The sequence below is a fragment of the Boleophthalmus pectinirostris genome, unplaced genomic scaffold, assembly GCF_026225935.1.
Source record: "Boleophthalmus pectinirostris isolate CB_2022bp ecotype Guang Dong unplaced genomic scaffold, ASM2622593v1 HiC_scaffold_1, whole genome shotgun sequence".
Classification (NCBI taxonomy): domain Eukaryota; kingdom Metazoa; phylum Chordata; class Actinopteri; order Gobiiformes; family Gobiidae; genus Boleophthalmus; species Boleophthalmus pectinirostris.
The window spans coordinates 4,676,052-4,701,753 of record NW_026570970.1 but is presented as its reverse complement, the minus strand read 5'-3'; the positions used below and the strand labels follow the sequence as shown (position 1 = coordinate 4,701,753).

The following is a 25,702-nucleotide window of genomic DNA, read 5'->3' as shown; positions in this document are numbered from 1 at the left end:
CTCAGCTTATACTACCGGAAGCCGCTTCATTGGCGCAGAAAAACGGGTCTTATCGGGATCATTTTGTGTTTTTTCGGAGCCGTCTGACTTCGAAAACGCTGGAAATGTATAAACGAACGAGCGGAGGCTTTGTGTTAGTTTAAGGTGAGTGTTTTCATAGAGAAAGAGGTGAGAATAGCGGTGATCTTTGAGTGAAGCTAACGACAAAGCTAGCCTAATATGTTTGATAATGAAGAAATCCCTCTGCTTCTGTTTATCTGTGTCATATCGGATCTACTCTCACATTTTGGCTTTCGGAATCATCTGTTTTGTTTTTTCTAAGTGTAAATGTTGGGAATTTACGTTAAGCTCACAAAGTAGAGTAGGTTAGTGCATGTTCTTTTTATACAACTCAGATAAATGTATTAAAAACACCGGGAACGTGTCATCAAACTTAACGTGACGATAAAAGAATCGTTTGTTTCAATATAAAACTGTAAATATGTAAGATAATACATTTAAAGGAGTTCTTTTTTTGGTATTGTGACTGCCCAGAATGTTCCACAGTATGACATTACATCATTCTGTCATCATGGAGACATGTCATAGGTCAGATCTGTGGAGCGGTGGCCCCACTCTAGAGCTGCTCGATTATGGAATGTATTGTTTTTAGTTATTCAGCATTTCTTTAAAAACCCCCCAAAACACTTTGTTATTGATAATTTACGCAAAACTTTCAAATTGAAAATAAATATAAGCTACAAATATGATTTAAATTATATTGTACACCGTTGTACACAGCTCACGTCTGGACTAATTATAAAAAAGCCAGTTTGCAAAGACTGCAGGTGTCTACTATGACGCTTTACGGAGCTTTTGAGGAGGCCACAATGGATGGGTGCAACTGAAATGTTTGTTACTGCTTGAGTGAAAACTTGCAAGCTGCCTTAAGAATTTTAATGTACAGTTTTATCTGCAGACTGAACAAATCAGACAATGAAATAATAATGTCACTCACAAATCGGAGTTTCAATGCAGTAAGATATAAGTCCAGTATGTGGAGACACTGGTGTGGTCGTCTTTTAAAAACATGAATGTTTATTGTTTTGTAATGTCACTGTCCTTGTCTGTTTTTAAATTGGACCATGAGTCTGGATTAAAGATGATGATGATGATGATGATGAACCTTAGAGCAGTTTTGCGATGTATAAAACATAAAATTAATCAAATGTACTTTGAACTTGAAATAAGGCGAAAAACATAAATGTATCCAAAATAAACTATATATCCAGCTGTTCTACAATCTCTGTATTTACAAAATTTAAGAAATATACGTATTTAAATAAAAAAAAAAAATCCCCCCAAAAAACTTGGGAGATCGTTTCACACACAAATCGAAATCGTGATCAAAATTAATTTAATTGCTCAGACTTACCCCACTCACAGTAAGAATGAAGGATTTACAAGGCATTTTTAGCAACATAAAGAGAAAAAAGGCTAAAGATGAGTAAGTTTAATGATGAGTAAGAACATGTGTAGTAGAGGCAAAGCAACAATCTCAGACAAGCGAGGGGTGGATAGTGGATACTCCCATCAGAAAAGTTACACAGTGTAGATTTAAGTGTAATGTTTGGCAATATCAAGCATTGATCAAATTAATTATTTGTTGATGCAAATTAACAAAATAGAGTTTAAAAAAGCTCATATTCATCATGGCATTAGTAGGGGAGTGTAAAAATATTGAAATATCGATATATGGTATCGTTTAATGTGATGATACAGTATCGATATTGCAGGTTGCTGTATTGATATATCACCGAGTATTTTTTGGTATATTTTACAAATATTTTTTTCTTACAGCTACAGTTTTGTTTCTTGTTTGAAGAAAAGAATCTCCTTTATTGACCTTTTCACTGTTTTGATGATTCATGTTTGTGTTTCATATGAACTTTGCACAAGAACTGGTTTAACAAAGACTTTTAGTGTCACACCCATGATTTTGCCTTATTGTTGCTGTTTTTTTAACCATATCAAATTGAAATATATCGTTGCGAATCGTAAGCTCACTGTATCGAGATCGTATCGTATCGGCAACTTCTGAATGATACCCAGCCTTAGTCATTATTTAAAGTCATACCGCGTAATTTAAGTAGACTAAAATAAATGTCTTTAGTAGATGTAACAACTGAAATATCGTGATGTTGAATTACAAGTCTTCCTGCAGCAACAGATAAAAAAAAACACAGAGGGAACTACATAGACCATGATCCTTTGCTCCATTTCAGTGCAGACGACATGAAGAAATAACAGTTCTAACACTTTTAAGTCTTAGTTCTTTGTATTAAGTCTGGTCAAGGCATTTTAAGAGGGCAGCCGCGGGGTCTTAAAAGTCTTAAAAAGGTAAAATTTCATATTCCGAAATTAAGGCCTTAAAAAGTCTTACATTATGTTGTTCAAGTCTTTATTTTGTTCACAAAGGTCTTAAATTTCAATAGCTTATTTTTTTGTTTACTCAACCGGGCTGCAGCGCAAATCATAAATGGAGGAAAACAAAAACAACAACAAAAAAACGTGCTTTATTTGTCTTGTTAGAATGTTATAAATAATTTTTTGGCCATTTTACAAGCAGTGCATATGACTATAAATGAGTTCTGAATGAGATTTTGTAATAAAAGTGTTTTTTGTTATTTAAAGCCGTGAGTAATGGTCATTATTAGAATTAGATCTGGTGTTTTTCGCTTGCATAATGGGTGACGTTGGTCTTAACTTTCATTCAAGTGGTCTTAAAAAGGTCTTAAAAAAGTCTTAAATTTGGGGTAGTTAAACCTGGGGATATTCTGTTTGAGAGGAAAATCCGCATATTCACAGTTTTGTTCACGGCACAAAATATCGCAATAAATATCGTAACATTAGATGTGTATCGTGAAAATATCGTACTGAGCGATTCGGATATTTGTTACATCTCTAATCATGAGCCTCCCCAACATATCCTGAGCTTTCCCACGATATCGCAATAAATATCGTACCGTGAGATTCATACCGTGACGATATCATATCATGCACTGAAAACCAATGAAAAACTTGTTCTTACTGTGAGCCGGCTTGCCTCTCCACAAACCTGTCTCTTATTTTGTCTGGAGTACCTCAACCTGCTCGTTTTCAAGTCATCAGATACACATTGAATTATGAATACATTTATCAGTTAACTTGATAAAAAGGGTAGATAATAATCGTTGGGGACATTTTATATAATCATGCTGATCTCCAACAAAAGATAATCACCATTGTATCACCAAAAAAGCTGCTTATCCACGATGACCTCCGCTGGATCTTGTTTTTTTTCCCATCTATAATAAAAGTATAATTATATAAAACTTGTTTAATCATGGAACTCATTCATAACTATTAAAATGATAATTATTCATGTCCGTAACATTTTTAAACCGTCAGCAGTTTTTTTCTCACCGTGTCTCTCGTGTGTCCAGCTCTGACATGAGGCTCTGACCTCCTCGGACCGTCTCTGCGCTCTGGGCCGAACCTGCGTCCTGAACCAATGTCCCTCACACTGACCGCCATGAGCGACAGCGCAGCGGGAGGAGAGCAGTGGGCGGGGCCAGGGCAGGCGCCACGGCAACCACGCGGCCCTTACATCTCCATCATCACCAACAGGTAAAGTCACTGACAACTGTAAGAGGGCTCAGATTACACTATGTTCAGGTCTGTGTTATTATGTAGTTTCCTCGTCACAAACGGACCTGGAGTTGTGTTTTCTTTCATTCACACTAAGGTCTGCAGTATCCAAATTTTGATACCGTTAAACTTTCTCAGGATTTTACCGGGGTATACAGTATTACCGTATGACCACAATGTTTTAGTGCGACTTTGGTAAACTACGAAACCGCACCACGATACAGTCTATATGTGGGTCCGGTCAAGCAGAAGTAAACAGCAAGGCCAAAAATTCAAGTTAATTCATCTGATATAAAAATGTATTGAACAGATACATATGTACTCTAGTTTATGAAACTGTTGACCTTTTTTCTATTCCATTTTTGGTTCTAAAGTTCCATACGTTTTAAACAGACCATGTATGAAACATGGAACAAAAATGATTTCCCAATTTCAAAGACCCAAAAATCATGTAAATAAATGGATGTATTTCATCATATCTTGTGTTATTCCATCTTTGAACTGTTGATGAAGGTACATGATTTTTCAAAAACAAAATGTATTTAAAATGATATAAATTTGCTTGGAAGGACTGACATATTTTATAGAAATAGTTTCCTTTCATTTTGAAGTAATATTAAAGTATTCAGAAGAAAAAAGCGACAAATGATGCAAAATCATGAATCTTCTACTTGTTTGTACAATTTTCCCTCCGTTACTTTTCCCTCCGTTACCATGACCTTTCTTAATAAAAAATCTCATGAGTCAAAAAGTAAGAGGTTTTTCAACCTAATCTTGTACCATATGGTAGAAAACTATATGAAGCAAATATTCAAACCAGTTTGTTAAGGATATGTAAGTGAGAACCAAGAGTTATCACTGTTTGGATTTATTGCCCAAAAAGTGCTGCATATTTCATTCCCTCCGTTATCGACATGAGTTTTTAAAATTTTTTGTCAACAACTTGAAAGAATATCACAGGTTTAACTTGACCCTGTTGGAGTGTAACTCTTTCCTACATTCTGATACTTTACTTATTTCAATAGTCCCTCTAGTTTCTGAATAAGAGACATTTGAATGTCAAAAATCTGCCCCTGTTTCCCTCAGTTACCGCTTGACCGGACCCATGTACGACCTGCAGACTTATAATCTCTGAGAAGTTTCACATGAAGCCATCTCCAACACGACAGAAACACAGAACAGACTCACCATCAGCAGCACATCCTCTGTCACAGAAAGAACACTCATATTCCACTGAGTCCTTTAGTTCGACAGAAGCTGAACTGCATCAGCGCACAAGGAAACAGCTGTTTTTATCAGAGCTTTATAGTTTATAATAGGGATGGGCATGATTAGTGGACTAATCGATAACTGATCATTAAGAATTTCGTCGATTATGTTCATTTCTAATCGACAAACCGAATGTAGGTTTCTGTGCGTAGATACGAAGCTGCGTCTGACAGCGCAAACACTGGAGTTGCGGCCTCACAGTCCCACGTTTGGGCTCTGGCTCCTCCTCAGAGATCACTGTACCGCTCAGTGAGTGTGTTTACGTGCACACCAGTGTCCCGGTTTCGTCATGGTGCATGTTTACGCAGTATCCTGGTTACTCCAACATAAAGAGCTGCGCGAAACCTGCACACGTCTGATCTCTGAAAACATCACGACACACAGAACAGACTCACCATCATCAGCACATCCTCTGTCACAGAAACAACACTCATAATCCACTGAGTCGTGTCCTTTAGTCCGACAGAAGCTGAACCGCATGAGTGCACTTGCCTTGTCATATTAAAGATGAGAGATATGAGAGGAGTTTGCATTCAGCTCTGTAACGACCTGAAACCCTCCCTTGCCCTGTTTGTGTAGGAGCACTAACCTCCTGATCCGCGGGCTGCTCCTCTTCTCGGTGGGCGTGTTCCTGGCTCTGGTCCTGAACCTCCTGCAGGTCCAGAGGAACGTGACCCTGTTCCCCCCGGACGTGATCAGCAGCATCTTCTCCTCGGCCTGGTGGGTCCCTCCCTGCTGCGGGACGGCCTCCGGTGAGACTCACACACTCACACTGTCTTTATTAGGATTTTATTTTGTTTTTTACTGTATTTTGCGCACTATAGGGCGCTCTGGATTATCAGGCGCACTGTCATTGAATGGTCTGTTTTCGAACTTTTTTCACATATAAACTGCACCGGACAATAAGGTGCATTAAACGAAACACAACAGATAAATAAGTCAGTCAAACTTTATTTAACACAATAACTCTCAACTTTGTTCAATTGTAATGTGTAAAAAGAATACTGCCTGAGACACTAAATTGTTAGAATATTCACAAAAACTCATAATTGTTCAAACAGTTGGGCGATTACAACGTCCAGTTCGCCCACATCCCTCTCGTCATGATCCGAGTCAGTGTGGTTACTGTTCCCTGGAGTTCAGTTCAGTGATGATTCTGGTCTTGGTGAAAGCTCGGACCACAGTTGATACTGATCCTTAGCCCGGGCGTCCACGATCCGTTGGCAGATGGTGGCGTAAGTGGCTCGGCGCTGTCTCTCTGTCTTGGTGAATGTGTGTTCTCCTTCTCTCATCCACTGCTCCCACACAGCTCACACTTTCACTTTATAACAGACTTGAGTTTAAAGTGGGCGTTGTGAGTGTGTCTCTTGACAGGTGCATTTTGATATTAAAAGGAATCACAGTCTGTATTACTCCTGATGCTCCTGACGACGGGAGCTGTGATGCTGCAAGTGGAGCGGCTTTGTAGTTTACTAAAGTCGTACCAAAACACCCCAATAAATTCATATATAAGGCGCTCTGGATTATAAGGAACGCACTTTTAACTGTGCCCTATAGTGCAGAAAATATGGTAATTTGAATTTTATTTTATTTTTATGTTTAATAACTTATTTGTTTTATTTGTTGAGCTGCACTGTGTAACTTTTTTGGTTGGGGGTCCATCGCCTTGTTTCCGTGGACATGTCATTGCTCTGCCTGGAATGTTCCACAGTTTGACATTAAACAGCTCTACCTTACATTTATTCAATCACAGGCGGTTTTAGAGCTCAAAAATACGTAGAAAAACAGACATTCTGACTGTGAGCGGGGTCGCCTCTCCACAGATCTGACCTGTAATGTGCCAGGAACACCTCCCCAGGGAAGCGTTCAGGAGGCATCCGGAACAGATGCCCTAGTCACCTCAACTGGCTCCTCTCAATGTTTTTTTTTTTTTTTCTCTACGTGTTTTTTGGAATTTTAAATTGAAATAAGCAAGTATTTATTAAGTATTTATATTTCCATCACTACATTTGAAGATAGTTTTTTTTTTTTTTTTATGGCTCGAGTTTGTTGTGGAGTTGAACCTCATCTCATAATGACTAATTAGTATCCGCATCAGTCCGACCACAACACCGTCTGCACGCTCAGCGGTCTATTTACCCACGATGCCGAGCAGCGGTCTCCAGAGAGCGTCTGTGTTCCCCCGAGGCTCCGCCCACATCAGCACTTCCTTCCTCTCCAGACACCGATCTGTAAACCTGTTACGCTCTCTTCTCTGGGGGAAGAAATTAAGAGTCATGAGAGACGATTATTATGAAGTCTGCCGCTGTTTGTGTCAACATTAAAGGGTTCATATTACCGTATTTTTCGGACTATAAATCACACTTTTTTTTCATGGTGTTGATCAGGGAAATAACAAAAAAAAAAAGGTGGAGAATGGAATAAATTAAGTAATGTTTAATTAACAGGAATGTAAAAGGTTAAATTAACAAAACATGTACAGAAAATAACCTAAACTAAGAAACAAAATAACAGGATTAACCTCTAACATCTATAAAAAAAATGAGTGATTAAACTAAGAGACACGCAACAAAACTAAAACACAAGTGTCCCAAAGTGAAACCACATAAACCCACAGACAGAATTGAGTGACAAAACAAAAAAGCACAAAGCAGAACTAAACTAAACAAGTGTCTCAGCTAGGGATGGGCATTCGATGAAATTTTCTTAATCGATTGTCGGAAGAATTAACGATCGATTATCGATTAATCATTAACGTTTTTATATTAAAATGACAGTCATTATTATTACTATCTGCACTACTAATCTGCATAAATAAATTCAACTTTACGACATATAAACATAACGACTCTAGAGCCACATCAGCCCATTTGACATTATAATGTGTTTAATTCAGTTTTGCGTAACTTTCACAGAAACGAAACTTAAAGCCGCATCGCTAATTTGTATAAACTCAGCGAAGATAAAACTACAGCTCTTGTGCACTGATGTGGTTCAACTTCTGTCAGATTAAAAGACACGACTCAGGTGAATACAGGTCAGTGTGACCAGATTTGCGTTTGTCAAAACCAGGACAGCGTACGGGGGGATGGAGGTGGGGACTCGTCATCCACATTGAGCGACTCTCACCTGGAAAAACTTTTTCACACTGGACACAGAAACATATGTGCTGCTTTATACACTGTGCACATGGACTCACACTTGTCCCGAACACAACGGAAAGTGTGAAATTTCTTGAACAAATCATCGTTAAATCCACATTTGTGCTTCGGTTCGTTACAGACTGACCCACTGTTTGTGTCTCGCTCCTTCTGATGCAGAGACACATGTACACACCTTTTTAGTCACACTACACACAGCAACCTGCATTCGGTTTGTTGATTAAAATGTACGTAATGGATGAAATTCTTAATGATCAATTATCGATTAATCAACTAATCATGCCCATCCCTAGTTTCAGCACAAACAAAGTCAGACACGTACTAGTACAAAAAAAAAAAAAGCACACACTGGCAAAAGAAACAGGGACAGGACAGGCCACAAGGAAGCACAGACCAAAACAAGGACATTTAAATGGTTTGTTTGTTTCCTGTGATTCTCACTGTGACTGCACAACCCAAATCTGATCAAATCTGAAACAAAACGAAAAAACAAAAAACAAACAAACAAACATACAAAACACACAAAACAAAAATCGTGATTTCACAAAAAAATCTGAATTGATCATTAAGCCCTGCAGTCTGAATGTAGCCATTATATATTAAAATTTTCACAGCCTTGAGAGGTTCTAGTCTTGTGTGTGAGTATCTGCTGCTCCTGTTCCTCCTGTACCACTGTCACTTGGCTCTACTGCGCATGTCTCCTGCAGAAAGAGCCTCTGTCCTGTCTGTATCATGTCAGTCGATCGCACCGTTACTTCTTCTGCACCACTGAACAATTTAGCCTTTAAACAAATTTATAAAGACAAAGACTGAGAAGACTGAACACAAATGCCCCAAAAAACAAAATCAGATTCTGCAGATTACAAACTGCAAGTCGTGAAATCTGCAGCTGAAAACGGAAATTGAGCAGGAGAAAGAAAGTTTGGAGTGAGAGAGAAACTTGTGACACTGGGAGGATGAACCATGAAACTTTCCTGAAGTCACTGGACGGATGGACAAAGCCTGGACTTCAGTGACACCGAAACCATCCTGTCGGGATTCAGAAAGACACTGAATAATTCTAACTGGAACTGATGCTGAGTCTGACGACAGCGACACAGAAGAGTTTGCGTCGCTCTGTTTACCTCCGGAGGTCGAGGCCGAGTTGTTCAGAAGTGACACCGAGGATGAAGAATTGAATGGATTTAGTGATTCTCAAACTGAAAACAATCTGTTCCACCTTGTGATGTCATGTGGTAATACAGGAAGTTCTCCACTGTGTTTTTAAACTTCATACACCTTCACTACAAAAAAACAGAGCATTTTTTTAATCTTTGGAGATAAAGACAGAATAATAATAAAGTGTTACACCAATGTGAATGAAACAAAACACAACACCAGGTTTGTTTTTGAGTCAATTTTGTGGTTTTATCGCTCCAAAAGACCTTGAAAAAGGCGTTCTGACTGTGAGCGCGGTCGCCTCTCAACAGATCTGACCTGTAACTTGGTCTGGTTTGGTCTCTATGAAGATAAAAAGGTTTAAAAACCACTTACCATCCACCCGCCCACCGGCGGGTGATTTTCCAATAAAAAATGTTCACTCTGTATATTTACCTTCATTATTGTTTTCACTACTGGCCATTCATCGTTTGAAAGCTTAATTTCTCAATAAAACAACCATATCATTCATTTTATGCCGTACAACGAGCCCAAAACGCTATAACTTAAAAATTCACATCATAAACAAAGAATAAGATACGCGTTTCTTACCTTTGAGCCGGTTCTGTCGGTCCAAAACGCGTTCAATCCATGAAAAGTTGTACTCAATAAGTCCATAATAATCCACAGAAAAACAATATCAAGTTGTTTTTTCCATAAAATAATTCCATGTGGGGAAATAATCCAGAAAATCGTCGTCCGTATGAGTGGATGAATCCGTGAATGAAAACTATATGTTGCCTTTCCGAGCCTTCTCCCGCTCTGACTTCCCTTTCTCTCCCGCTCTTGGGTACGCTTGTTTTCCTCACACCTCTTAGCTTCAAAATGAGACCCTCCCCGCTGTTGTCGGTGGCCGGGGTTTAGGTGGGACAAGCCGCTGAAGAAGCTAACGCACCCACGTACTTCCTGGCTTTACGCACGCGTCATCAGTTTGTTTACGGGAAATCTCTTCAGTCATTGGATCTTCCAGAAAGTGATTGACATATTGTTTTAGCCTATCACCAGAGCTTTCAAACATTGGGTGGGACATACAGTTACTCTTTGAAACCGGCGCTGTGTTTATAAGCGTAAGAGCGAGGGAGACAGGGAGCAGTGCGGGCGGTGCTATAGAAGGCAGATCTTCCACTTGGAGGACAATTTTGGCTACTTTTAGTTTTTTTTTCTTGAGAAAACATGCCTAAAGCTCAGAAGAATTAGTATTATAATAATAACAATTATTATTATTATTATATTATTATTATTATTATTATTATTATTTTGGCACAAATTTGGCAATCTTGTGCCGAATTGTCATTTTGTTTACACAAAGGCTCACAGCATCAAAACCCTTTGTCCTAGAGATCTGAAATTCTACACAGTTGTTGCCAACAACTTGAACAATGAGTGTAGTGAGTCACAAGTGCCTAGCATGAAGTATGACCAAGCTAAGGCCTTTATTTTTTTCAATTTTTTTTTCGAAGCAAAAAAATACAATGTTTAATTGACTGTACTGTAGGTTAGGCAGCACTCACAGTCTTCATGTACATATCTACAGGTTACTAGGTTTTCTTTTAATAAGCTATGGCATTTGGGTATGTAGTGCTATTGTGCACACGCCAAAATTAGGTGGATGATAACAGGTTAATACCATACAGCAAAACATTTCAGACAAGGTAATAGCATTTGACGGACCCTCCACTAGGAAAGTTACACCAGAAAAATGCACCTTTACTGAGCTTTTTGTTCCCGTCTTGACTCTTGTCTCCTGTTGTGTTTCAGCGCTGATCGGTCTGCTGTACCCGTGTATCGACAGTCGTCTGGGGGAGCCACACAAGTTCAAGCGGGAGTGGTCCAGTGTGATGCGCTGCGTGGCCGTTTTCGTCGGGATCAACCACGCGAGTGCCGTATCCTACAAACAAACAAACACGCTCACCTCCTCTCGCCTTTATATTATAAACAAAGTTAAAAATCCATATTGAACCACTCACAGTTATGTTATTGGTTAAATTATATTGAAATGTTACACAGTACATATTTTTAAAGGTTTTTTTTTTTTTCCTTAGGTGGAACTTGATTGTGGAATGAACCATATTAGCGATAATGTGTCCACTCCTCTTTCTTTAGTCCGTAGACCTTTTCTCTGTCTCTTACCCTCTTTATGTAACAGAACATTACTGCATTTGCTCCTTGAACAGCCGTTACATCAGAAGGTCGACTTTGCCAACAATGTGCAGCATTTAAAACTGCTTATAACACTTATTTTTCGTGTAGTCTGTATTAGAACAGAGTTTATAACACTTATTTTTAATTTAGTCTGCGCTGGAATAGAGCAAAGTATCATGGTCTGTGTAGTTCTGGGTTTTTTTTTGTTTTTTGGGGGGGAAAACCCAGACAGGATAGAGTACAGATTTTAATAAAATACACTCAGGTCATTATATTCAAGATTAGCTAAAGGTTGTAGAATTATTTTGCCACAATCCGTGTGTCTTTCGTTCATTTTCAATATAAAACCAAAAAAAATGATATAACAACTAGTTATGGGCATGATTAGTCGATTAATCGATAATTGATCATTAAGAATTTCATTGATTACGTTCATTTTAATCTACAAACCGAATGTATGTTTGTGTGTATCGCGACCAAACAGGTGTGTACATGTGTCTCTGCATCAGAAGGAGCGAGACACAAACAGTGGGTCAGTCTGTAACGAACCGAAGCACAAATGTGGATTTAACCAGGATTTGTACAAGAAATTCCACACTTTCCGTTGTGTTCGGGACAAGTGTGAGTCCATGTGCACAGTGTATAAAGCAGCACATATGTTTCTGTGTCCAGTGGGAAAAAGTTTTTCCAGGTGAGAGTCGCTCAATGTGGATGACGAGGCCCCGCCCCCCTCCCCCCGTACGCTGTCCTGGTTTTGACAAACGCAAATATAGTCACACTAACCTGTATTCACCTGAGTCATGTCTTTTAATCCAACAGAAGTTGAACCACATCAGCGACACAAGAGCTGGAGTTTTATCTTCGCTTAGTTTATGCAAATTAGAGATGCCGTTTTAAGTTTTGTTTCTGTGAGATTTGAACAAAACACATTATAATGTCAAACGGGCTGATGTGGCTCTAGAGTCGTTATGTTTATATGTCCTAAAGTTGAATTTATTTATGCAGATTAGTGCAGATAGTAATAATAATGATGATCATTTTAATATAAAAACATTAATGATTAATCAATTATCGATAATTCTTCCGACGATCGATTAAGAAAATTTCATCGAATGCCCATCCCTAATAACAACTGTTTTCTTCATTATTTGTCTCCAAAACCAAAATGAAAAAACAGATAACGATAAGTTTTTTCCATTTTCGATTTTGTGTTTAAATGAAAAATGGAAAAAACGGATAACAGCCGTTTCCCGTTTACGTGACTTTCGTGACTGCGATGCCAGATTTTGAGCTGCATACGGACTGAACCAGGACTGATCCAGGTCTGGGACCACACTGGGACCAGAGCAGGACCAGAGCCTCCGTGGGCTCCGAGCCTCAGCTTCGAACTCGGGCCGTGCGCTCTGAGCCTCCGGCTCTGGTCCCGGTCTGGTCCCGGTCTCAGTCCCGGTCTCAGTCCCGCTCTGGTCTCTGGTCCCACTCTGGTCCCGGACTTGGATCAGTCCTGGTTCAGTCCGTATGCATCGCAGTCACGGGAGTCACGTAAACGGGAAACGGCCGTTATCTGTTTTTTCCATTTTTCATTTAAACACAAAATCGAAAACTGAAAAAACTAATCATTATCTGTTTTTTCATTTTGGTTTCTTATTTATGGTTTTATATTGAAAAACGAATGAACGAATGATACACGGATTTGCCACTTTTGCCATTTTCTAAAGTTTAAAATTGAAATCACACTGGGGAATTCCACAACCTAGTAACAATGGTCTAAAACTCCTGTATGTACACAGAAATTTGATTTTAACAAATAAAAATAGAAGAAAACACCTTTTATTTTGTTGAAATCATGTTTAAAGGCGCGTTGTGTAACTTTTCTGATGTTACCGCTTTGTCAGGAATGTTTCACGGAATGTTTGAAGAAATGTAAAGTCGAGCTGTTTTAATGTCACACTGTGGAACCCAGTAAAATCCCGTTTGTTAAGTGAGACGTGCAGAAGACAAACAGACTGAGCTGCACTTTCTGGTTCTTGTGGTTTTACAGCAACATCACGTCTTGGTCTCTTTACAGTGGAAGGTGTTTCTTGGTGAACAGTTGGTGCCTTTCACTTTGGCGTTGACTTTTTAAATTCGTGAACAAGGTGGTGCTGATGTTTAATAATGTGGACCTTAACAACCAGTGTGCCTTATGGACTGTTGAGAGGAGCCTAACATTGAGGTTCTGGGCCTGTTGATGGTAAAAAAAATCATCACAGATCCATTGATTTTGGTTGGATTTTTATATTTTTTTCTGTGGAATGACTATACTGCTTGAAGAAAAGAATGGCATATTGGCTGATGTCAAAACCTGGGGGAATAGTTGATTGCCAATGAGGTAAAGATGAAAATATTGGAAAAAAGTGTAAAAATGCCTTATTTTTTGGCATTAAATTGAGCCAAAATCATGTAGAAATGTGTTTTATGAATATTTTTTTCACCACATGTGTTCTTTGCATCTGGAATGTATTTGTAGACAGCTTACCCAACCCACTGAGGATTTGAGGAAATGTTTCATTTTTCAAAGTTTTCTATCACAAAATGAAAGTTACCAACACTAAAATGGACACAATTTTTTTTCGCAATATTTCCGGAAGAACAGACCCTCCAATTATTTGTCCTCAGGGTCACAGTTAAAGGTTGTATAGAGGATTTTCCAAGGAACGAGAAATCCAGCGACTGTTTGTCCTTTTTCAAATGTTGCGCATGCGTGAAACCACCCCCCCTCCCCTACAGCTCCTACGTAGAAACGCCTCCTCCCTCCTCCTCTTTACGCCAGAAACAGGTTTGTTTACAGCCGGTGCTGCACATGACTTGTAAACAACTAACTACAGTGTTGGTTAGGCAAGATGGAGAAGTGAGGAGCGGGAGGAGGGGGTGTGCGGACATTTCGTTCGCGGACGAGAAGTGAGGAGCAGGGAGCAGGGAGAGGAGAGGGGAGTGGTGCGCGGAGATTTCGTGCCCGGAGAAGTGAGGAGCAGGAGGAAGAGTGGATCGGACAGCGGGGAGAGGAGCAGGAAAGGGGAGCAGAGAAGAGTGCGCGGAGATTCAGTGCGAATGAACTAGCTACAACACGCAGCAGCAAGCGGACTCTTTCTTTGCCTTGAAAATTACGTTTTCAGACATAGGATATCGCTTTCGTGTCCTGAAAAACGTTTGTCTAACTCTTGTAAATAAAGTACGTTTTCATAATAAGCAGAAGTTTCCTGTCCAGGAGTAATTTGTGGACCAGTGCGTCAGTCTTTAGACCCTGCGTCTGCTTTAGTCGCGCCATCGCTGGAATGAATCTCCAAGAATCACCTTAGTTTGGCTTCGCTGCTTTTCCCCTTGTCTTCTTCTTTCATCGACCTCAAAAACAGACTTTCTTTTGTGGCGAACTGCTCCTGGATTCTTGTCGCCATTGCAACAAACTTTGTGCGAACTGAGAGGAAGATATAGGTCAAAAAAAGCCGCTAAGAACTGTTGCGTTGGTGGAGTAAACAGCGTCTGTGCGTCTTGCGTCTGTGGACTGTGTGACAGTCGTACGTAAACCACGTACCGGCGGCGCGCAGGCAAGTCAGTTACACTAGAAACGTAGGGAGTTTGATTGACAGCCTGTCAGCTCACAGATAACGAGGCAGTGTCGTTATCTATTGGCAAATGTTTAGCCCCACCATGTCCAGAGTTGATGACTTTGTATTCTCTTTTTTTTGGTCATCATAATTACAAGGCGACTGCATCTATAATCTATCATTGACAACTTGAAACAAAAAAAATCCTCCATACAACCTTTAACAAAAAAAACACAAAAAGTATGGCAGGCGATGTCAGGTTCAACCCATTTTTGAGACTTTGGCTCCCTGACTATTTATATTTACATCCGTTTTTATCCCACCAGATTAAGTTCAAATTGGAGAATCGTCAAAGTAAAAAGCAAACTTGTACTTTAGCTCCTTGACCGTGTGTTACATCAGAAGGTGGACTTTGCCAACAACGTGCAGCTGTCCCTGACCCTGGCGGCGCTCTCCATCGGCCTGTGGTGGACCTTCGACCGTTCCCGCAGCGGCTTCGGCCTCGGCGTGACCATCGCTCTGCTCGCCACGCTCGCCACGCAGCTGCTCGTCTACAACGGCCTGTTCCAGTACGTCGATACAAAACTATAAGAGGATTTCCCGCTCCAGACGCTGTGTTTGAGTTTGTGTTGGAGTTGGGAAATGCGTGGCTGTGTCACTACTTTTCAAAACAACAAACTTTTCAAACATTAAAACAGAAGTAGTGTCCGTGACTGATGAGCGGTGCTGTTCTTTTCAGGTACACGTCTCCAGACTTCCTTTACATCCGCTCCTGGCTGCCTTGTATCTTCTTCGCTGGCGTCATCACCATGGGAAACATCGGACGGCAACTGGCTCTGGTGAAAATCTCAGCTATGTTCATGTTTTCTTTTTAATAATGTACAGTTCTTGTTAAAGGAGCTGCACCTGATTTTTACTCTCTCCTAAACGTGAAAAACAGAGCATTTGTTTATTTTAAATACCTTATGCATTCTGAGCACTCGAATTATTCGCCATGAGGAGTTTATAAACGCTTTTTCTAACATCCAGGAACCTGTTAACAACTATCATGTCAACAGTGCACTTCCTGACACAAGGAAAAAGGATGAAACGCTTTATAATTAGATGCAAACATTACACAGTGGTCTCATTTTGACCTCAAGAGTATAAACAATAATATATCACGCTGTTTTCTGATCCATGTTCTGATGTTATTTCCTCGTCACAAACAGACCTGGAGTTGTGTTTTGTTTCATTCACATGTTTAACACACACACCCTGCACATTTAGGCTCTTCTCTCAAACAGAAAACACTCTGTTCCACCTTGTGATGTCATGTGTTGGTACAGGAAGTGCTCCACAGTGTTTTTAAACTCCTCACACCTTCACTAGAAGCTTTAGGATTTCAGTCCTGGAGGAGCTGTTAACTTGAATCTACCGCTTCATGACATCATAAGGTGGAACAGAGCATTTCGAGCTGTGGAGATGTAGACATAATGATGTAGACCAGACATTCAAACTCAGGCCCAGGGGCCAAATTTGGCCCGCGATATAATTATATTTGACCCGTGAGATCATATCAAATATGTATTAAGAGTTAGAGCTTCCTATAGATCGGCTATAGAGACATTATTTAAAATTTAGTTATTATTATTTTATATTCTGCTTGTTCTGGATTCAGTGTTTAAGCAAAACTATTATTAAACATTGATTTGAATAAGAAAAGGTTTAACATTACATATCTCAAAAGAAGAGGAAACATGCAGATGTTGAAATTTTTCAGTAAATAGTTAGTTTGGCCCACGACTTAGTCTCAGTTTTTAATTTTAGCCTCTGTGAGTTTGAGTTTGACTCCTGATGTAGACAGACTAATAATAAAGATTTACTCAAACATTTGTGGATAAAACAAAACACAACTCCACATCTGTTTTTGAGAAGGTAGCAGCATTAGAACATGTCTTAAATCTCACAAGAAGCAATCTTGTGTAATACAGGACCTTTAATAAAAATAAAAAATACATAATAAAATAATTAAATATACATGTTTATGTAGATCAGGGGTCTCCAACCTGTAGCTCTCCACCTCACTCCATGTATCCTATTTTTCGGACTTTAAGGCACACAGGGTTTTTAAGACGCACTGTCGATTTTTGAGAAAATTAAAGGATTTTGCTCCTTATAGTCTGAAAAATACAGTAGCTCACCAAGGGATTTCTGAATTACACGTTGTGCTAAACTCAAATTTGATGAATTATATTTGTATTATTATTATAAATATATAATTTTGATACCTAACTGTGTGCACTAATACATGGATAATGGTTTATGTTTCAAAGGTTTTTAACTCTACCTTATCTATTACTGTTCCTCTTCTATTTACTTTTTGCTTTTTTTGCAACCTCTAAAATGAGTATCTTTCTTAATCCGTGTAACATTTGTTCATTTGTTTTTCAATATAAAACCAAAAATAAGAAAACAAAAAAGCAACTATTTTCTTCATTATTTTTCTCCAAAACCAAAATGAAAAAACAGATAATGATTCGTTTTTTCAGTTTTCGATTTTGTGTTGGAAAAAATGAATCACGACCGTTTCTCTTTTACGTGACTTAAACTGTGATGCCGGACTGAACCAGGTCCAGGATCAGACCGGGACCAGACCGGGACTCAGACTGGGACCTGACTGGGACCAGACTGGAACAAGATCGGGACTGAGACCGAGACCAGACCGGGACTGAAAACGGTTTAGTCCTGGTTCAGTCCTGGTTTAGTCCTGGTTTAGTCCTGGTTCAGTCCTGGTTCAGTCCTGGTTCAGTCCTGGTTCAGTCCTGGTTTAGTCCTGGTTTAGTCCTGGTTCAGTCCTGGTTCAGTCCTGGTTCAGTCCTGGTTCAGTCCTGGTTCAGTCCTGGTTTAGTCCTGGTTCAGTCCTGGTTCAGTCCTGGTTTAAGTCCTGGTTCAGTCCGTCGGGAAACGGTCGTGATTCGTTTTTTCCATTTTTCATTTAAACACAAAATCGAAAACTGAAAAAAAAACAAATCATTATCTGTTTTTTCATTTTGGTTTTGGAGAAAAATAATGAAGAAAATTGTTGTTTTTTCATTTTCTTATTTTTGGTTTTATTTTGAAAAACGTATGAACAAATGATACACAGGTTTTTCTTTTTTTTCTTTTTTGTTTTGTTAAATCTGATTGTCTTTTTTTTTTTTGTATCTCTCTCAGTACGAATACAAGTTCATCCAGGAGAAGACGCACCAGGACTGAGGCCGGACTCGGTTCATTTTCGTAAGACACTTTTTGACCTCGGAGTCCGACTCGGCTGCTCAGTACGGAACTCGGCATTTCCCAACTCTCAAGGAACAAGGAAATTGAATTCTTTGACTTTATTTGGGACCGAAAATCCAGACTTTTTGAGAAGCAGCTGTGGCTGGGTGAGACTGTCCAACAACTCAAACTTGAAACGTCTTCAGTATCAGCGCCTCAGGATAAAACGTACACTCTATAGTTTGCGTTCAACGTTCTACAATCTCAATAGTTTAAGTTCCGATGATTCTCTCACTTTTATTTTATTTTTTATTTGATTTGAGTAACACCTGTTGTAAATATAAATTATAGTTTTACACCAAGTTGTGAAGAAAAGTTGAAAACATGTTGAAAAAATGACAAGTCTGTTTTAGAGGTACGCTGCGTAACTTTTCGTTTGGGGGTCCGTCACCTTCTTGTTTCTATGGATACGTCATCGCTGTACCTGGAATGTTCCGCAGTGTGACGTTAAAGCGGCTCGACTCAACATTTATTCGATTACAGGTGCTTTTATAGCTCAGAAATACCGAGAAAAACTGACATTCTGGCCGTGAGCGGGGGTCGCCTCTGCGCAGATCTGACCTGTAACTTGGTCTGGAATGTTTCACGGTGTGGCGTTAAACCTTTCTGTGGTCATGGAGAACGTCTGCATGGAGAAAAAAGCAAAAACGGACCCTCCGCCAGAAAATTTACACAACGTACCTTGAGTTTCTTGATGACGTCACACTGGGAGAACTGTGTACAAAAGTTCACCACGATTTACACAAAAGAAACATGTTTTTATGATATTTTAAACATTATTTGAAAAAAAAATTACATGAGTAGGGATGCACCAATCCAGTTTTGTCAGTTCCAAAACTAATATCGATACTATGGCTTTAAAAATCTGATGATATCCAACCTCAACCGATTCCAGTCTAGGGACTAGGGTTGGACGGTGTTACAGTATTACAGACTGGTGAGAGCTGGTCTCAAAAAATAAATAAATAAATACTAGTACTTCAGCGATTTAGCAACATTTTGGCTTGAGGACACGTTTTACAGAAACGAAACTTAAAACGTTTATTCGATAATATTATAATTTATTGATCCCTAAATTAGTTTTCTCAGCTCAAATGAATGTGCGATTTTATTTTCAGTTTAATTATATCATGATTTAAATCTAATAGTGTCTATAATTTATTCTTTTAACTGCGTGAGGAGACGACGTTCGATTAGTTTCGTTCTGTTTCCACGTGACGCTCATAAGAGACCAAGACAAGACGGCAAGTCCGACCGCAAGAGAGCTGGTCCCCAAAAAACAAAAAAATACTAGTACTTCAACGATTTTGCAACATTTTGGCTTGAGGACACGTTTTACAGAAAACGTTTATTCGATTTGTAGGTGGATTTATAGCTCAGAAATACCTAGAAAAACTGACATTTTGGCAGTGAGCGAAGTCGCCTCTCGCCTCGTTAAACTTTTCTGTCATCGTGGAGAACAAACCAGGCCAAGAAATAACATCTGCATAGAGGAAAAAAAAAAAGCAAAAACTGACCCTCCGCCAGAAAATTTACACAACGTACCTTGATTTTCTTGATGACGTCACAGTGGGAGAACTGTGTACAAAAGTTTGGCCCGATTTACACAAAAGAAACACGTTTTTCGGATATTTTAAACATTATTTGCAAAAAATACATATTAGTAGTTTTTCAGTTCCAAAACTAATATCGATACTATTGTTTTAAAAATCTGACGATCCAACCTCAACCGATTCCAGTCTAGGGACTAGGGTTGGGCAGTATTACAGTATTACAGTATTACTGTATACCACGGTATCGAAAAGTAGTAACGGTGTCAGTTTCATCACCGTCATTAAAAATATCTACAGTGCATAACGACCTAATATAATATTATAATTTATTGATCCCTAAATTAGTTTTCTCAGCTCAAATGAATGCGATTTTATTTTCAGTTTAATTCTATCATGATTTAAATCTAATAGTGTCTATAATTTATTCTTTTAACTGCGTGAAGGGATGGGCATGATTAGTCGATAATTGATCATTAAGAATTTCGTCCATTACGTTCATTTTTAATCGACAAACCAAATGTAGGTCGCTGTGCGTAGCGTAGGGAGACCAAACGTCCGTTTTTCCCCGGACATGTCCGTTTTCCACGTCCTGTCTCGGCCGTCGGGGTTTTTTTTTTTTTTATAAAGTGATGCAAATGTTCGGGTTTTCATTTCCTTTCATTGGGACGTTAAACTGAGCGTCTCTCGTAGCGTCTGTAACTCAGAAGGAGCGAGACACAAACAGTGGGTCAGTCTGCAACACGCCGAAGCACAAATGTGTATTTAACGATGACTTGTACAAGAAATTCCCCGTTTTCCGTTCCGTTCGGGACAAGTTTGAGTCCATGTCCACAGTGTACAAAGCAGCACATATGTTTCGGTGTCCAGTGGTGGTGTCAGGGACCTCAAAGCACCAGGACACCAAAAAACATTAAAAAGTTTTTCCAGGTGAGAGTCGCTCAATGTGGATGACGAGGCCCCGCCCCCCTCCCCCCGTACGCTGTCCTGGTTTTGACAAACACAAATCTGGTCACACTAACCTGTATTCACCTGAGTCATGTCTTTTAATCTGACAGAAATTGAACCACATCAGCGACACGAGCAGTTTTTCTTCACTTAGTTTATGCAAATTAGCCATGTGGTTTTAAGTTTTGTTTCTGTGAGATTTGCGCAAAACTGAATTAAACACATTATAATGTCAAACGGGCTGATGTGGCTCTAGAGTCGTTACGGTTTATATGTCGTAATGTTTAATTTATTTATGCAGATTAGTAGCGCGGATAGTAATAATAATGATGATCATTTTAATCGATTGTTAATTCTCCCGACGATCGATTAAGAAAATTTAATGGAATGCCCATCCCTAGCACTTATACTTTTTTAATTTGTTACTTTCTACCACAGTGCGGATAAAACCAACAGTGAGGCCTGTGAAAAGACGCTCATTCTCGGAGCACATGGAAAATGCAGAGTAAACAAAGTCGGATTTAGCGCTCGCATCGACAGGTCCTCGACGTGGAAAGTACAGAGTGGTATCGGCTCGGTGGTTTGGTCCGAGTACTCGCCGATACCGAAACTGAAAAATATTTAGCGATATTTTGTCCCGCTCATACCTGCAAATCCGACGAGATGTGGACTTTGGAGAAAAGCTGCAAAACCTAAAACAAAAACGTTAAAGAAAATGACGTTTGGCTGTAATTCAAGAAGTGCTCCTCAGTGTTTTTAAAGTTATAGGATTTTTTTATACCAATCCAACCCATCATCCCTGTTGTTCAACTTTTATTATTTCCTAATTGTGGAAAACTAACTGTAAAGGTGCATTGCGTAACTTTTCTGCTCGTCTCCATGGTGATGTTATGACGATGTTTCCTGGGATGTTCCACAGTATGGCATTACACCAATATATCTTCGATTACGGGTGTTTTTCATTCTCAAAACTTTACTTTCTTTCTCAAAAAAAACGTAAAAACTTGTCACTGCGAGCCGGCCCACTCCTCCACAGACCTGACCTGTAACTCGCCCCGCTGGTGTGGGCCTCCTCGTCTCCATGGAGATACTTAAATTAAACGGCATACTGCGGAAACGGCAACGCATCTACATGGAATCAAGCAGGGTTAGGGTTAAAAAAGTCACGCAATGCGGCTTTAAATACAGATACTATTGTTACTGATATATGTCGTTCATTATGTCCTCATTTTTCTAAAATATTTTTCTGTTTTGACATGTTTTATCCTCTTTGTACTAGAGTTTTTCAAAAAAGGGACACGGATTTTCGCCAGTATGTTGTGTGGACCTGAAACTGTACTTTTTTGTTTTGTTTTAAATGTCTCTCAAAAAACACGCTTTCAGTTTTAAAAGAGGGGCTGCTTCATTTCCTTTAAACGTATTTCAGCTGTTCGACATTATTGGCCAGACGTGTCAAATAAAAGAAGAAATATACGGTATCAAAAAGTAAACAAAAAAGTCTTAAACGCATTACCGTATTTGTCGGACTATGAGGCGCAATATGAATAATGTTGAATTCTCTCGTCTATTTTCATACATAAGGTGCACCGGATTATAAGGAGCATTAAGGGGCCGTCCACACGACAACATTTTTTTTGGTAAAAACTGAGAAGTTTTTTTTTCGTTTTGGCCTTTCGTCCACACGGTGCCGGCGTTTTGGGGTGGGCGAAAACAGATCACAGGGTCCTCTGATGCAGCGAAGCCTGTGGCCCTCGAACTGGCCTCCACAGAGCCGCTCCTGTCGCCCGGCATCCGAGACACGCTGTTAGTACTAATGCTAACAACACACCGCAGATTACGCACACGGATTAATTACAAAGACTATGTTTACACTGAAGCGAATCCACGTTATCACCGTATCAGAAACGATCTGCGTCCAGACACTTTGTTTCTGTGTCCGCAGGCCTTCCCTATCCACACAGCTTTGAGCATATTTGTTTACGTTTTATAGAAACAAAACTTAAAGGTTGTATAGAGGATTTTTTTAAGAGAAATACAGTGACCGTCCTTGTGCGCGTTCAGAATTACTGTTGAAGTTTCCTGTCTAGAGGTAATTTATCGACCGACGCGTCAGTTTTTAGACCCTTCGTCTGTTTCATTCGCACCATCACTGGAAGGAATCTCCAAGAATCACCTCAGTTTAGCTTCGCTCCTTTTCTCCTTCTCTTCTTCTTTCAGCGACCTCAAAAATGGACTTTCTTTTGCGGCGAACTGGTCGTGGATTCTCGTCCACTGTCGTGACAAACTTTGTACGAAATGTGAGGAAGCGACAGTTTGAAAAAGCCTCTAAGAACCTCTACATAACACGTAATCCCCGCGCTTCGATGAGTCAGTTACACTAGGGAGTTTGATTGACAACCTAACAGCCAATAGAAAATGAGGGAGCCTCGTTTTCTATTGGCTGATGTTTATCTGGCCTCAACACGTCCACAGTTGATAGATTTTCATTCTTTTTTTTTTGGTCATCATAATTACAAAGCTGCTGCGTCTCTATAATGGTATTTTAATCTTTCATTGACAATTTGAAACAAAAAAAAAATCCTCCATACAACCTTTAAAACCGCATGGCTAATTAGCATAAACTAAGCATACAAAAAGAAAAGCTCGCTATTGTGCGCTGATGTGGTTGAGCTTCTGTCGGACTAAAGGACACGACTCAGTGGAATATGAGTGTTCTTTCTGTGACTTATGTTTAACTTTTGCAAAACAAAACGGTGATATTTATGGGATACATCTATAATCGGCTAAATTACCTTAAAGTTTAAAAAACCGTGATGAGATCTGCTTTATTAAATATTGTTACCATTGTAACAGCGCCACATACAGGTGTGACATGTGTATTATATCGTTTTCACTCAGTGCTCCGTTGTTGTGTGGACGTGAACATTTACTGATCCGGCACGTGTGTGGACGCAAATTTTTTTTCAACCCGCAAAGAAAAAAATCCAGGAGCGTTGTCGTGTAGACGTAGCCTAAGTCCAGGCGTCCAGGATCCACCGGCAGATCGTGGTGTAATTCGCCCGGCGTTGCCTCCCCGTCTTGGTGAATGTGGATTATGAATGTGAATGTGGGAGGATCATTTACGATTGTTTTTTTTATTTCCTATGAAAATGACTCAACTATCCATTGAGTAATAATGTGTTTAATGCAGCTTTGCGCACATTTGTTTACGTTTTACAGAAACAAAACTTAAAACCACATGACTCATTTGCATAAACTATAAGCGCTGAAAAAAAACAGTGATTTTGACAGATTTTTGAGCGCAGTGTACCACATAAAATCAGTTCGAGGTCAGTAAACACAACCAGAATTAATACATAAGGTGCACTGGATTTTATTTTTGAGAAAATTAAAGGATTTTAAATGCGCCTTATAGTCCGAAAAATACGGTACTGTGTTTGGAATCGGCGGAATCGAGGAAGTCCTGTGCGATGTCACGTAGTACTTGAAACTGGAGTCGACCGGAGGCAGCACACACAGTTTTTGACCATTTTTGTACACAAATATGCAACTTTACTTAATATTTTCTACTAAAATTGTGAAAAAAAAAGACGACGTAACTACATTATTATCAATATTGTTGTTATTATTATTAAAACACCATATACACCGTTTAGTAGCAAAAAAAAAGGTAATACCAGGTTCCCTTAACGTCTTAAAATGTCTTCTCTGTCTGGAATGTTTCACGGTGTGGCTTTAAACCTTTTCATCTTCACAGAAACCAAACCAGATCTGTGGAGAGGCGACGCCGCTCCCTGTCAGAATGCTGTTTTTCTACGTCTTTTTGAGCTATTAAACCACTTGTAATTGGATAAAAAATGTAAAGTGGAGCTGTTTAAAGTCACACTGCGGAACATTCCAGGCAGAGCTGTGACGGCGACGGACCCTCCACCAGAAAAGTTACACAATACACCTTTTTAAGTCGCAAAAAAAAGTTGATTTAGCACCGATTTGTCTTTAAAATACGTCAAAAATGCTGAAAAACGCACTATAGAACTGTACTGATACTTACGTTTATTTACAACAACTTTATAACAACGACGGTAATAAAACTTGTACCGACATAAGTTTTCTAGTATTAAAGGGTTTGAGTTGAGCACTTTTCTCCTCGTAGGGCCAGAGGTTCCGTGTCATGTCCAAGAACAGTATGTTTTTTGTATCTTCCTCTGTATTTCTGGTTCGTGTTGAATACAGTAAAAACAAAAAAAAAACAAAAAACACAAATGTACCAGATCTCAGCAAGCGAAAGCTGTTATTGTGTTATTACATTGTTATTAAAGCTCGGTTTGATAAGTTTGCTTCGGTTATTCGTGTGTTGTTACGTAAGATTTTAGGCATGTTTTAATGTTTCCTCATCACAATCGTCCAAATCTAAATCCACTTTATTTCTTTAGTGCGACGGAGTATAAGGCTCAGGTAAAAAAAAAAAATAAAAGAATGCTGGTGCTACGAGAATAAAGTCGTAACATTTCGACATTAAAGTTGTAATATTACGAGAATCAGGACTGAGAGGGAACAAAGACCAGGACCAGACCGGGACTGAGACCGGGAACAGGACCAGACCGGGACTGAGACCGGGAACAGGACCAGACCGGGACTAGACCAGGACTGAGACCGGGAACAAAGACCGGGAACAAAGACCGGGAACAGACTGGGACCGAGACCGGGACCGAGACCGGGAACAAAGACCGGGACCGAGACCGGGAACAAAGATCGGAACCAGACCGGGACCGAGACGGGGACCGAGACCGGGACCGAGACCGGGACTGAGACCGGGAACAAAGATCGGGACGAGACCGGGACCGAGACCGAGACCGGGAGACCGGGACTGAGACCGGGAACAGGA

The 25,702-nt window shown here is 39.6% G+C and overlaps 1 protein-coding gene across 1 annotated transcript; it reads left to right on the top strand.

Annotated features, from left to right (window-relative positions):
* insig2 (insulin induced gene 2) lies at positions 1-25,149 on the top strand. Its single transcript, XM_020933260.2, has 7 exons — positions 1-144; positions 3,465-3,648; positions 5,518-5,690; positions 11,055-11,179; positions 15,425-15,591; positions 15,762-15,861; positions 18,218-25,149. Exons 2-7 carry the CDS (start codon positions 3,533-3,535, stop codon positions 18,257-18,259), a joined length of 723 nt encoding a protein of 240 aa, XP_020788919.1. The 5' UTR covers positions 1-144; positions 3,465-3,532; the 3' UTR covers positions 18,260-25,149.
* The last annotated feature ends 553 nt before the right edge of the window (positions 25,150-25,702 follow it).